Source organism: Zalophus californianus, chromosome 14, assembly GCF_009762305.2.
Source record: "Zalophus californianus isolate mZalCal1 chromosome 14, mZalCal1.pri.v2, whole genome shotgun sequence".
Lineage (NCBI taxonomy): Eukaryota > Metazoa > Chordata > Mammalia > Carnivora > Otariidae > Zalophus > Zalophus californianus.
The window spans coordinates 32,701,874-32,715,577 of NC_045608.1; the positions used below are offsets into that span (position 1 = coordinate 32,701,874).

At 36.7% G+C, this 13,704-nt stretch overlaps 1 protein-coding gene across 1 annotated transcript in view; it reads left to right on the plus strand.

Annotated features, from left to right (window-relative positions):
- PIEZO2 (piezo type mechanosensitive ion channel component 2) overlaps nucleotides 1-13,704 on the plus strand; it is a 526,331-nt gene that overhangs the window by 304,899 nt on the left and 207,728 nt on the right. Inside the window, exon 7 of the mRNA XM_035724088.1 lies at nucleotides 271-484. Within this exon, the coding sequence (XP_035579981.1) occupies nucleotides 271-484 (214 nt within the window). The remainder of the gene's footprint in view (nucleotides 1-270; nucleotides 485-13,704) is intronic.

The window sequence follows — 13,704 nt, forward strand, 5'->3', positions numbered from 1 at the left end:
ACTCTGCTCAAACACCGTGGGAAGAATTTCTTCATCATATTGTGTTTCCTTATATTTACAAGTATCACTTTATGTATGACTTTTTTTCACAACAAAAATAGCGTAAGTTCTGATTTAATAAATAAAATGTGATTCATACTTTAATAACTTGATCCATCCCTGAAAGCATATGAAGGAAATGTCCATAATCTCCAAGAGTTACATTTCCTGAGTGGTAAATGATTTTCTGGTTCTGTGCAATTTGTCATGACCGTATCTCTTCTTCCTTAGGTATGATGTTGCCATCTTTGACCTCATCTGTGTACTTCTTTGTATTTTTGGGTCTGTGCACCTGGTGGTCCTGGTGCCGCACATTCGATCCATTGCTGTTCAGCTGTCTCTGTGTTCTGCTGGCTATTTTCACTGCGGGGCACTTGATTGGACTTTATTTATACCAGTTCCAATTCTTTCAAGAAGCGGTTCCACCCAATGACTACTATGCGAGGTAAGAGAAATGGTGAAGACATTTCAAGGGGAGCTAGCCCTCCTTTATGATCTTGTTTGAATTTGCAGGGGTTCTTCTCACTGCCAGTTGATGCACTCAGCAAAGGTTTGGTGGGGATGGGAGAAGCAATCTAGCGCTTTCAAGTTATTGAATGACAACGTCTAGAAGGAAGTAGAAGGTCTCTTCAGACAGAGGTGCTGCTGGGACATGGAGAGAGGGGAGGTTGTTGTTTGGTCTCAGCTGTGGAAAGAGATCCCATAAGAACATTTTAAATCAAAGAATAAAAAAAAGCGTTAAGGCATCCAGCTGGAGGATGCTCTCACAGGCCAAATAATAGAGCATCAAAAATAATAATGAATTGACTGTAAAAATATAAAAATAAGAAGGCATGAATTCATGGGGAAAGAGAGATAGAGAGCTAATTTGCTTCAACTGAAGACAACCATTACACCAACTCCTTACTTTGAAAAATGGGAATTAAGAGTAAAGAATCCAGCATTTACTTTGACTTTTTGAAGGAGTTCTAGGTGATTCTCATGATGAGACAAAACCGACCTTTACAGGATAACACCAGCTAATGAAAGGGGAAGGAATAATAGAATTAGAAAATTCCTGTTTCTCAGTTCTTAATGAAATAGTGATTCTCATTGCAAACTGAAACCATTACTTGAAAAAGGTTGTTGGGCTAAAAGATGTTTGCAGAATGACAATGTATAACCTCATTGATTATTTGCCAATGGCAAATGGAAAATCAAACCTTTGTAATGGTGATCAACACCACAACCAGTTGATCAAACTAGTACTACCCAAAGTGGGATAGCTCAACATTTCACACTTGTGATGTGATGCAATATGAAGTATACAGCATCATATTGTTAAACTTTTAGACCTAACCCCTGATTACAGTAATTTATAAAGGATAGAAAAATAATGACTCCACAGGAAAACAATCAGAGAAATCCAAAATATGGATTCTACAAGGCAAATGATCTGATCTCTAGAAAACTCAGCATCATGAAAAGAAGTGTGTGTAGAGGCAGTGAGGGGAGGGACGGTTCTAGTTTAAAGGAGAACTGGGGAAACCCAGCAAACAGATGTGAAGCCCAACCCTAGATTACATCCTGGTTCAACCATAAATCTCTAAAAGACATTTTGAGGTTAAATGGGGGAAGTTTCAACGTTCATTGGTTATTAGCTGATTGTATAGAATCATTGTTAATTCTCAGGTGCATGATTATTGTGTGGGCATACAAGAAAATGTATGATTGGCATCAGGTTACCCATTGTCCTGTTTTAAGTTTCTGTCTCTGTGGAAAAGTTTATAACTGGAAGTTACAGAAAAAATAAAGGGGGACAGAAATGGCGGGAGAGAATGTGAGGGGGATGAAAACGGTGCCAGTTTCCTTGTCTCTGATGTGTCTGGGAAGTGGTATAAGTGCTTTTTGTCCACTTGTTGAGAAATGAGAAACCTGCAATTTAAAAGAACATAAGTAATATTATCATCCTGATGATATAGATTTGCATCCTTCTTTCAAGGGATCCTTATCTGGTTTTCATGGGATAGTAAATATGAAGCAGCAGTGTGTGTGTGGCCCCCTTTACCTTGTTTTTATTGATTCATGCATAAAATCTGTCTAGTTTGTAGCTATGTCTACACAATGCTAGAAAAAAATTCAAGTTCTAAAACCACTAAAACAAGTTAGTACTCAACACACTTACAACCTAACTAATTCTAAACCCAGCTGGCATAATCTGGAGGCTTAACAAGTATAATTCAGTCTATAGAGACAAGAAAGTTATAGACACAGCAAAACTGAAGAAACACAATATGGAAACAAGCTAAGTGCCCATTGACAGATGAATGGATGAAAAAAGATGTGGTGTGTATGTACATACATACATATATCTGTATTTAAACACAATGAAATATCATTCAGCCTTATAAAAGAAGGAAATCTTGCCATTCATGACAACATGATGAAATTTGGGGGCATTATGCAAATGAAATAAGTCAGACTTGTCCACTTGTATATGGAATCTAAACAAAAGAGTCAACCCATAGAAACAGTTTAGGGAAGTGGTTGCTGGGGGTGACATGTGGGGAGGAAGGAAGACAGGCTGGTAAAAGGATACAAACTCACTTAGGAGGTGAATAAATTATGAAGATCTAATGTGTAGCAAGCTCACTATAGCTAATAGTATCTATATTGTATACTTGAAATTTGCTAAGAGAATAGATCTTAAGCAGTTTCACCAAAAAAAAAGCGGAGGGGATGTTGTAAGGTCATTGGTGTGTTAATTAACTTGATTGAAGTAATCATTTCACAATGTACACGTATATCAAATGATCACATTTTACACTTTAAATATATTACAATTTCATGTGTTGGTTATACCTGAGAAGCCTCTTCAATGGTGCACATTTATGTAATATTTATTTATTTTAGGCAGGAGCGAATAAATGCTAAATTTCAGTACAGACAGTAGTTCTAGACTAAATGAATCCTTTGGTTTCTTCTAGACGTTTAATTTTTGGTTTATTGAACATGCATAGAAAAAATGTTTTGCGCTGTTGGAAGGGCTGACTTTCAGGGGGTGATTTAATTGGGAATGTAAATATCTTCTACATGCCAATAATCCCCTTTCCCCCTAGTTTAAGGCTCTTTTCTGCCATCTGGAGACTGATGTTGGGAAATACAGATAATATTCAGAACCACCTTGAAAACACTTTTTGTATCAAGGATCAGCAAATACATGTTTTAGACTTTGTCACAATTCTTTTCAGAAGCCATCGTAATTAGCAAAAGCAGTCATGGGCAGACTTAAAAGAATGGTGCAGTTCTCTTCCAGTAAAACTTTGTGAACACTGAAGTTTGAATTTCATATTATTTTCATATTTCATGAAATATTATTTTTCTTTTAATTTTTTCCAGCCACTCAAAAACATAAAAGCAAAACAAAACAAAAAATGTGTGAAAACCATGGTTAGCTCATAAGCTGTAGCCAAACAGATGGTAAACAAGGCTTGCCCACCTATGGTGTAGAAAATAATAGTCCGAATGAGGTAATAACATACTGTATTTATTGTTCACTCAAATTGTCACAAACAAAATTATGATTATAATTTATTACATGTAATAATAATCACATTACATGTAATTATAATTACATTTTGTAGATGATCCATTTAAACAGTTTAAAAGGTCCATTACTATAATCTCGTAGAGGTAAGTCATTGAAAGTTAAGTTGCTTATTAGAGCATAGACAGTTTGAGCTAAACAATGAAATATAAATATAAATAAATACACTGCCTTGTTGTAGATTCCCATCCTCCCCCCATTCACTTGGTGATAACAAGGCATTGCATCTTAATCGTAGAAAGCTTGGAAATTAACGTATCTAAAATAATAGCTTTTTTCATAAGGCAAAATTCCAGTGCATTGTTATTAAACCCAAATTCTTAGTTGGTAGAAAATAAACTGGAAAGTGGCAAAAGAAACTCATCTTGTGTGGACATTTGTCAAAAATTTCATAACCACAGAGACTCCAGCGCATATATCCAGCTTCGGATGTGGTTGTTCTTAAAACAATCCAAGCCATTTTTCTTCTCTCAAAAGCTTTCAAAAACGCTCTCTGGTCAGAATTATCTTTATTTTTAGAAAAATTGAATTGATTTGCTTATCATGAGTATAATACATATTTGTTGATGATTATTTGGAAAAATATAATGAAAGATAAGGAGAACCACCTTTTAAAAATGTAATCCTAACCTCTGGAAATAAATACTGTTTATTTCTGAGTCTATATTCTTCTAGAATTTTTCCTAGGCATATATGTGCATTTTTAAAACAAACTTTGAATCATAATGCACATACCGTTTTCTAAGGGTTGATCAAGCAAAATAAAACTTCAGAACAAATCCACATAACTGTATGTAAGCTCATGAATGTCCCAGTCAACGTAATTTGTTTAATAGAATATAGAGCCCTATGACAACTGCTTTTTCTGGAAGGTGTCCCTAACAAAAATGGTGAACTAAACAAAATTTGGCTTTGCTAATGCAGTGTGTAATCTCTTCTAAAGGTTTTGTATTTTCAAGGGAATTTCTATAGACAGCAAACACCTCATATTTTGAAAGACATGACGCAAGATTAAAGGTGGTGGGCTCGTGTTCAGATTTCTCCAGTTACACTTGTGCTTATCCTCACCTGTTTCCCTACCTGTAGCACTGGCCACATTTATGAAGCTGAGTCTTGGACAATTTGCGTCCCGCAGGTTTTCTGCATTAAAAGTGCAGAAGGTGTGCTGGGTAGGGATGGGGCCAAGAGCAGGTGGACCTGATTTGTTCTGCATTGTCATGAATGGCAGGCACCTTGAAAGGCTTTAAAATGCGTTTGAATGCTATAAACTTCTACTTATTAGTAGCATGAATTAAAAACCCATTGTAACAGTTTGGCAGCATACCACTGACCATGTTTCCTTGTGGAGGTAATACCAAAAGTAATTTTGAGTTGAACTTCTCTAAAAACAATCCTGACAAGAAGTGGGTTCTTTGTCTGTTAATCTTGAGTTATCTCGGTAAAACAGGTAAAAGTTCTGATGTAGGCCAGGGTGGAAGATGTGACAGGAGACTAAAATGCCAATTGTTTTCTTAATTATGATGGAGACACTTGAAACACTATTCATGGACATTTTGCATATGTTACGCATTGGGATGAGTAGGTCATTCTTATAAATTGTCTATTCTGATCTGCAACTGGCTTTCGTTCCAACTCCTGAACTTTCCAAGAACATTTGCAGGAGTTAACTGCAGACATTGGACTTGTTTGCCCAAATTCAATTTCTTCATTTGCTGCCTTCTTCACTTGAAGATGTGAAGTTTGAACATGAAAAGGCGGGAAGGAATGAGAAAGATTTTTGGACCATTCTCTGTGAAAGTAGGATTCTCTATAAAATAAATATACAGTGATTTGCCCTATGTTACCCTTTTTAAATAAATAATGATGATAAGAAAACACATTATGTTTAGTGAAGGAAAAGCTTATGTTTATTTCAGTATTAAAACAATGTAAAAAAGAAAAAGCCTAAAACTCCAACATTACAAGTTAACTATTCTATGAAAAATGTTATAAAACAAGCACGAAGAGTACAATCTCATTTATTATATTTACACTCTCTTAATGCTAGTCATAAAAATCTCAATAATATATAGGGAATAATAAAGGCCTCAATGCTGTATGTCTTTCTTCTGATTTGGGAAAGCCAGTGGGTCCTTTAGAAAAATGGAACAATGCAATCAGTTTTTCTGTTAGGTCTGCTGCAGTTTGCTTTATAAGCTGTTCTGTCATTCAGGTGATTTAAAGGAATGTGCTTTTGCACCCCAGCCCCAGATTGCTGTTATACCCGTACTGCGTTGGAGTAATCTAAGGTTTAGTTACAAAAACAGCACAGAAAGACTAAACTGTTTTTAATGGAGACCAGTTGGCAAGAATTTCATCTGAAAGCAGTCCAGTGGGGGGAGGGGGAGGGTGGGGAGGACTAAATGTAAAGCAGGACATTTTCATGGTAAGAAATGTAAATTCACCCAAAGAAGTTAACACTTTTCCTTTACCTTTTTGTTAAAAGATGGCACCGGCAGATATCTATAGAATTATAGAGTTGGTAGGTATACAATGATAACCAAACTGTGGGTTTCATTCTGAAAAGATTCTTAGTGATGGAGTGCCTTGTTCTTATGTCTCAAGCAGGGCTCACCTGCACTTATCTGAAAGATGAAAAATAGAAGCCAGAAGAGAAATTGGCTTTCCACAAATAGATGCAAAATCAATAGAACCTCTGAGTCCAGTTGGGCAGTTTGCCATAATCTTATGGTCACTTAGGACCACAAGTGGGTGCATTGTGGACCCAGGGTCCCTCAGAAATGGGGTGCCCTACCCAGCCACGACACCTGGCCTTGCGTGCGGAGCAGCTCCTGCTTCTGATCAGGGGGACAAGCCTTGGCACAGGATGTCTGTCTACCCTAGGGGCCCTAAAACTTCCCAACCTCACTTTCCAGAATTTCAGGCTTAATGAAATGTTATGGACCAAATTTCTCACCTTTTGCTTATTGAGAGCGCCTCCCAGGAAGGCTCTCCTTTCCGTCTTCATGGAAAATCTCCTTTCTTCTCTGTGGGGACTAGACAGTGGCTGACCTGACAGTGCCGTCGTCTCATTCTATCAGGTTCATACATGCAAGAGCAGCCCCCCTGCATACACGCTGCAACAGGGCAGGAACTTTCTGCCCCAGTGCTATCCTGGTGATCAGGGACAAAGTGGGGCTCCATTCTCTTATGATAGATATTGAGAGGATTGTGCTAAAGCTTGCAAACTCATTCTCTGGAGTCCAACACCTCGGGATCGAATCTTGGCCCCATTACTTTCTAGATAGAGCATTCCCACACCACGTTACTTCATGCTCTGTGCTTGGGTTTCCCTACCTACAAAATAGGGACCAGAATAGTGCTCGTCTCCGAGAAGAGTCATGTATTAAATAGGAGAATACTCACCAAATGCTGGGCCCCGTGGCATGTGTATTTAAAAGCACCTGATTTTATTGTTGTAGACATCATATTAACGTACATAAAATAGTTTTCTTATTCAAACGGACTTCCCCATATCTGACAGCGTAGCTTATCTGGCACCTCAGCTGCGGTTCCCTGAGAACACTGAGCTACTCTGCCCCTTGTGCTGTTTCCTTCATGGGAAATGTCCTACTTCCTCATCCCACTGGCTCCTATTCTTTCCTCCAAACCCAGCACATGCACCTCCTTCTGGAACCTTCCATGTTTCCTTCTGTAAAGCACAAGAATGATCTTCTGGGCAATTACTCTATGCAAACTTGCTTCCTTGCACTTGCAGCACTGGCCCGTAATGATCAGCTGTGAACGTGTCTCCCTTCTAGGGATGGGTTCGGGTGGCCCAGGTACCCTCAGGCTCTAACACTGCTGATCACACTGCTTTCAGGAAATCTCTGTTCCGTCTGGTTTCTGCTCTGTCTCCTGCAATACTTGCATTTCATTTCCTTGTGCACCAAGGTAAAGTAAAACTTGTTTAGGCTTTTCCTGAACTTGAAGCCACAGATGGGGCCGCCTGCTATGCGATGTATGGGGCGATTATTTCCCAGAGAGGTCACTCTCGGTGTCAGGGCACCCACAGTGGTCCCACTGCGCTGCTCTGTGGTACCTGTCCCCAGTTAGTGAATGTCAAGTTCAGCGAGAAACTAAGGAGGCTACAGTACATGTGGTTCCTTACTTGTGGTGTTGGCAAATATTTAGTTTTTGCTTGAGAAAAAAATGATGGTTTTGCTTTTATTTATTTACAAAATTCAAAAATAGCTTTATCCCTGATGGTTAAAGTTAATTAGCAAGGTTAATGTAGAAAGTAGCTTTCACTTTTGAAGAAATTAGAGATTTCTATTTCTGTTCATACTCAGTGTTTCTCAGGGACCCGGTTTATCTCTTATTTTTGAGAGACTTTGTCTTGTTTTTTAATTTCTTTAGACTTTGTCTTCAAAATGGGAGAGCCATGGTGAATATTGATGCAGTGATGTATACAAGGGTCTGCCCAGGCCTGGCAATCAGAAGGCAATTAAAAAATGTTAGTTCTACTTTTCTCTGTAGGTTTTGTGTAGAAGGCATATACAGCATGATTTTTCCCCCTCAGTTTTAATGAAAAATATTTGACATACATCACTGTATAAGTTTAAGGCATACAGCATGGTGGTAGGATTATATATATTATGAAGTGATTACCACAATAGGTTCGATGAACATCCGTCTTTTCATGTAGATAAACAGAAAAGACAGATTCTTATCATACTGTTTGATGACTATAGATTTATAGTATAGCTTGAAATCAGGAAGTGTGGTGCCTCCTGCTTTGTTCTTCTTTCTCGGGACTTCTTTGGCTATTTGGGGGTTTTTGTGATTCCATATACATTTTAGGAGTGTTTTATCTCTTTCTGTAAAAAATTCCATTGGAATCTTGATAGGGATTGCATTGAGTCATAGATGGCTTTCAGTAGTATTGACATTTAACAATATTAATTCTTCCAATCCAATATCTTTCCACTTATTTGTATCTGTTTAGGAATCTTTCATCAATGTCTTATAGCTTTCTACCAAGAGATCTTATACCTCCTTAGTTAAATTTGTTCCTGGTATTTTATTGTTTTTGATGCTATCATAAATGGAATCAATTTCTTTTTCTTTTTCTTTTTTTTTTTTTCAGAAAATTAGTTGTAGGGGCACCCGAGTGGCTCAGTCATTACGTGTCTGCCTTCGGCTCAGGTCATGATCCCAGGGTCCTGGGATTGAGCCCCGTATTGGGCTTCCTGCTCAGCAGGAAGCCTGCTTCTCCCTCTACCACTCCCCCTGCTTGTGTTCTCTCACTGTCTCTCTCTCTGTCAAATAAATTAAAAAAAAATGTTTTTAAAGAAAGAAAATTAATTGTTAGTGTATAGAAACTTTACTGGCTTTTGTATGTTAATTTGTGTCCTGCAACTTTACTGAATTCATTATTTGTATCTGACAGTTTTTTCATTGAGTCTTTAGGATTTGTCTATACTAAATCAGTCTTTAGGATTTTCTATGTATATATGGAATGATATATAATTTATTTATATAATTTATTTACTGTATAATATAGTAAATAGAGACAATTTTATTTCTTCCTTACCAATTTTGATATGTTTTATTTCTTCTTCTTGCCCGATTGCTGTAGCTAGGACTTCTAGTACTATGTCAAATAGATGTGGTAAGAGTGGGAAGCTTGTCTTATTTCTGATCTAAGAGGAAAAGCTTTCAACTTTTCATCGTGGAGTATGATATTAGATGTAAGCTTTCACATATGACCTATATTATGTTGAAATATGTTCCTTCCATGACTAATTTGTTAAGAGTTTTTATCATGAATGGATGTTTAATTTTGTCAAGTGCTTTTTCTGTGTCTATTGAGATAATCATGTGGTCATGTGGTTATTTTATTTTTTCATTTTATTAATGTGATATATCACAATGATTGATTTGAGTATGTTGAACCATCCTTCCATCCCTGGAGAAATCCCATTTGATCATGGTAAATGATCTTTCAATGCCACTGAATTCAGTTTGCTAGTATTTTATTGAGAATTTTTAAATCAGTATTCATCAGAGATAATGGCCTATCATTTCCTTTTCTAGTAGTGTCCTTTTCTGATTTTGGTAATGTTGGCTTCATAAAATGAATTTGAAAGTATTCCCTCCTCTTTGGTTTTCTTGGAAGAGTTTAAGAAAGATTAGTGTTCATTCTTCTTTAAAAGTTTGGTAAAATTCACCAGTGAAGCCATCTGGTCCTGGACTTTTGTTTGTTGAAAGATTTTTTTATTATTGATTGTATTTCCTTATTATGTTTATTCAGATTTTTTAGTTCTTCCTGATTCAATCTTGGTAATTTGTATGTTTCTAACAGTTTTTCCAATTCTTCTAGGTTGTCCAGTTTGTCAGTGTGTAGCTGTTTATAGTAGCCTCTTATGATTCTTTGATTTCCTATGTTATCTTTTTCATTTATAATTTTGTTGATTTGGGTCCTTTCTCTTCTTTCCTTGTTTAGTCTAGCTAAAAATTTGTAAATTTTGTTCTTTTCAAAGAACCAACTTTTAGTTTGGTTAATCTTTTCTACTGTTTTTCAATTTTTCATTTATTTCTATTCTAATCTTTATTATTTCCTTTCTTCTGCTAGCTTTGAGATCCATTTGTTCTTCTCTTCCCTGTTCTTTAAGGTGTCCAGGTGTGTTGTTTATTTGGGACCTTTATGCCTTTTAAAGTATGCATTTATTGCTATGAACTTCCCTCTTAGAACTGTTTTTGCTGCACTCATGTGTTTTGGAATGTTGTATTTCCACTCTCATTTGTTTCAAGAAAGTTTTTTTTATTTCCTCTTTAATTTCTTCTTTCATCCATTGGTTGTTCAAGAGAGTGTTGCTTAATTTCCATGTGTTCATGAATTTTCCAATTTTCCTTTTGTTGATTTCTAGTGTTATGCCATTGTGGTCAGAGAAGATACTTGGTATGCTTTCAGTCTTCTTAAATTTTCTAAGACTTGTTTTGTGGCCTAACATATGGTCTGTCCTAGAAAATGTTCCATGTGCACTTGAGAATATTTATTCTGCTTTTGTTGAATGGAATGCTCTGTATATGTCTGTTACGTCCATTTGGTCTACAGTGTTGTTCAAATCTGCTGTTTCCTTATTGATTCTCTGACTGGATAATCTATCCATTATTGGGAGTGAGATACCAAAATCCCCAACTATTATTGTATTATTGTTTACTTCTCCTTTGAGCTTTGTTACTTTTGCTTTATATATTTAAATGCTCTAAAGTTGGGGTCAAAAATATTTACTATATCTTCTTCTTGATGGATTGACAACTTTATCATTATATAATGACCTTCTTTGTCTCTTTTTACCATTTTTTAAAAGATTTTATTTATTAATTTGTCAGGGAGAGAGAGAAAGAGAATGAGAGCATAAGCAAGGGGAGTGGCAGAGAGAGAGGGAGAAGCAGGCTCCCTGGTGGGCAAGGAGTCCTATGCAGGACTTGATTCCAGGACCCTGGGCCCATGACTTGAGCCAAAGACAGACGCTTAACCCACGGAGCCACCCAGGCATCCCTCTTTTTCCCATCTTTAAAGTCTATTTTATCTGAGATAAGTTTAGCTACCCTTCCTTTTTCTTGTTGTTTTTGGTTTTTGGTTATCATTTGCTTGAAATGTCTTTTTCCATCCCTTTATTCTCAGTGTGTCCTTAAAGCTAAATGAGCGTACTGTAGGTAGCACATTGTTGGATCTTGTTTTTAATGTATTCAGCTATTCTGTGTCTTTCCACTAACATATTTAATCTGTTTATTTTTAAAGTAATTACTGATAGGTAAAGACTTACTATTGTCATTTTGTTAATTGTTTTCTGGTTATTTTGTAGAATCATTTTTTCCTTATTTCTCATTCTGCTGTCTTTGTGTGTGTGTATGTGTGTGTGTGTTGATGTCCTTTGATATTGGTGTGCTTTGATATCTTTATTATGTTCTTTTGTGTAATTACTACAAGATTTTCCCTTGTGGTTACCATGAAGCTTACATAAAATATCTTAAACTTATGATCTATTTTAAACTGATAACAATTTAACTTCAATAGAATTTTTAAGCTTTACACTTTTACTTCTACTCCCCCTTACACTTTAGGTTATTGCTGTTACAATTTGCATGTTTTTATATTGTGTAACTAATAACAGAATATTATAATTATGGTTACTTTTACTACTTTTTTTAAACTTTTAAACTAGAGATGTAAATGAGTTATGAACCATAATCCTATACTATAGAACTATGGCCATATGTTTACCATTACCAGCAAGGTTTATGCTACCTTTTATTGTTTTATGTTAATTAGTGTTCTTGTACTTCCACTCAGGGAACACCCTGTAACATTTCTTATAAGGCTGGTCTGGGGATAATGAACTTCCTCACTTTGGTTTATTCAGGAAAGTTTGTATCTCTCCTGCATCTCTGAAGGACAGCTTTGCTAGATAAAAAATTCTTGGTTGACAGTTATTTTCTTTCAGTACTTTGAATATGTCATCCCATTCTCTCCTGACCTGAAAAGTTTCTGTTGAGATATCTACCCATAATTTTATGTTACTTCTTTCTTTTCTCTTGCTACTCTTAAAATTCTTTCTCTGTCTTTGACAATTTAATTATAATCTGTCTCAGTGTAGTCCTATTCAGATTCAACCTAGTTGGGCTCCTTTAAGCCTCATGGACCCAGATGTCCATTTCTCCAAGTTTGGGAAGTTTTCAGCCATTCTAGCTTGAAATATACTTTCTGTCCCCTTTTTCCCCTCTTTTACTTCTGGAATTCCCATAATCTGAATATTGTTTCTTTATTGTATTCCATAATTCCTGTAGGCTTTTTTCATTTTTTCATTCTATTTTTCCTTTTGTTCTTCTTACTGAGTAATTTCCAGTGTCTTATCCTCCAAGTTGCTAATTCTTTCTTCTGCATTGTTGAGCCTACTGTTGAAATTCTTTATTGATTTATTCAGTTCAATTATTGTGTTTATCAACTCTGGGATTTCTGTTTGTCTGTTTGTTTGATGGTTGCTATTTCCTTGCTGAACTTGTTTTGTTCATGCATTGTTTTCCTAACTTCATTGAGTTGTCTGTATTTTCTTATAGTTCACTAAACTTCCTTTAGGAAGTTTAGGAGAATTATTCGGAATTCTTTATCTGACAGTTCACTGATCTCCATTTCATTGTGGTCAGTTATTGGAGTTTCATTAGTTTCCTTTGGTAGTGTCTTATTTAACTCATTTTTCATGATTCTTGATTCTTTATGTTGTTATCTGTGCATTTGAGTGTTGGCCTCTTTATCCAGCCTTTAAGAGGTTTGCTTTGGCAGAGAGTGTTCTTCACAAATCAGCTCATTTTGGTTTTCTGGATGTGCCTGCTGGTGCTGTCCTTGGACAAGTGGGACCTTCCATTATGGTCTATTTTTAGGAGAAAGAACTGTTCAAGCTCTGAGGATGAGTATGATTGGTGTATACCTCTGGCAGACAACAGTAAAATAGGACTATTGACTTGGTTCCCACCTGAGTAAGGCTGTATGATAGGCTCTGCAGTTGCCTGGATTCTCTGGTGAAGCTTACTAGATAGTCAGGACTGCATACTCTGTTTAGTAGTAGAAGAGGCCATGAATTAGCTTCCCTACTCTGGCAGGGCAGCAAGTTGGGTCTCAGTACCTTTATAGCTCATTGTTTGGGGACCCAAATCAAGCCAGTGTGCCCTGAATTCTCTTGTTAGGTGAAGCCACTAGTTTTGCTCTTTCATTGGGGGAAGCCATGGTCTGTGCTCTGTGTTCAAAGTGCCACATACATAGGGCCATTGAATGGGCTGCACAGCTTCCCATATGCTCTGGTTAGATTCCTTGGTCAGGCAGGGTGAAGGCTGTTAAGGGATGAATAGGACTACAAATTAATTCTCTGCTGAGATGCAGCTAGAAAAGCAGCTCTAAAACCAGTAAAGTACTTCCTTGTCTTAACTCAAGCTAATCCACACCCTTTGTTCTTTGGTTGAACAAGGCCATGGCCTTTGTTTTGGAAACTATTGGCTTTTCCTGCCCTTAACTGGAGAGTCTCTGGGCATCATAGCTT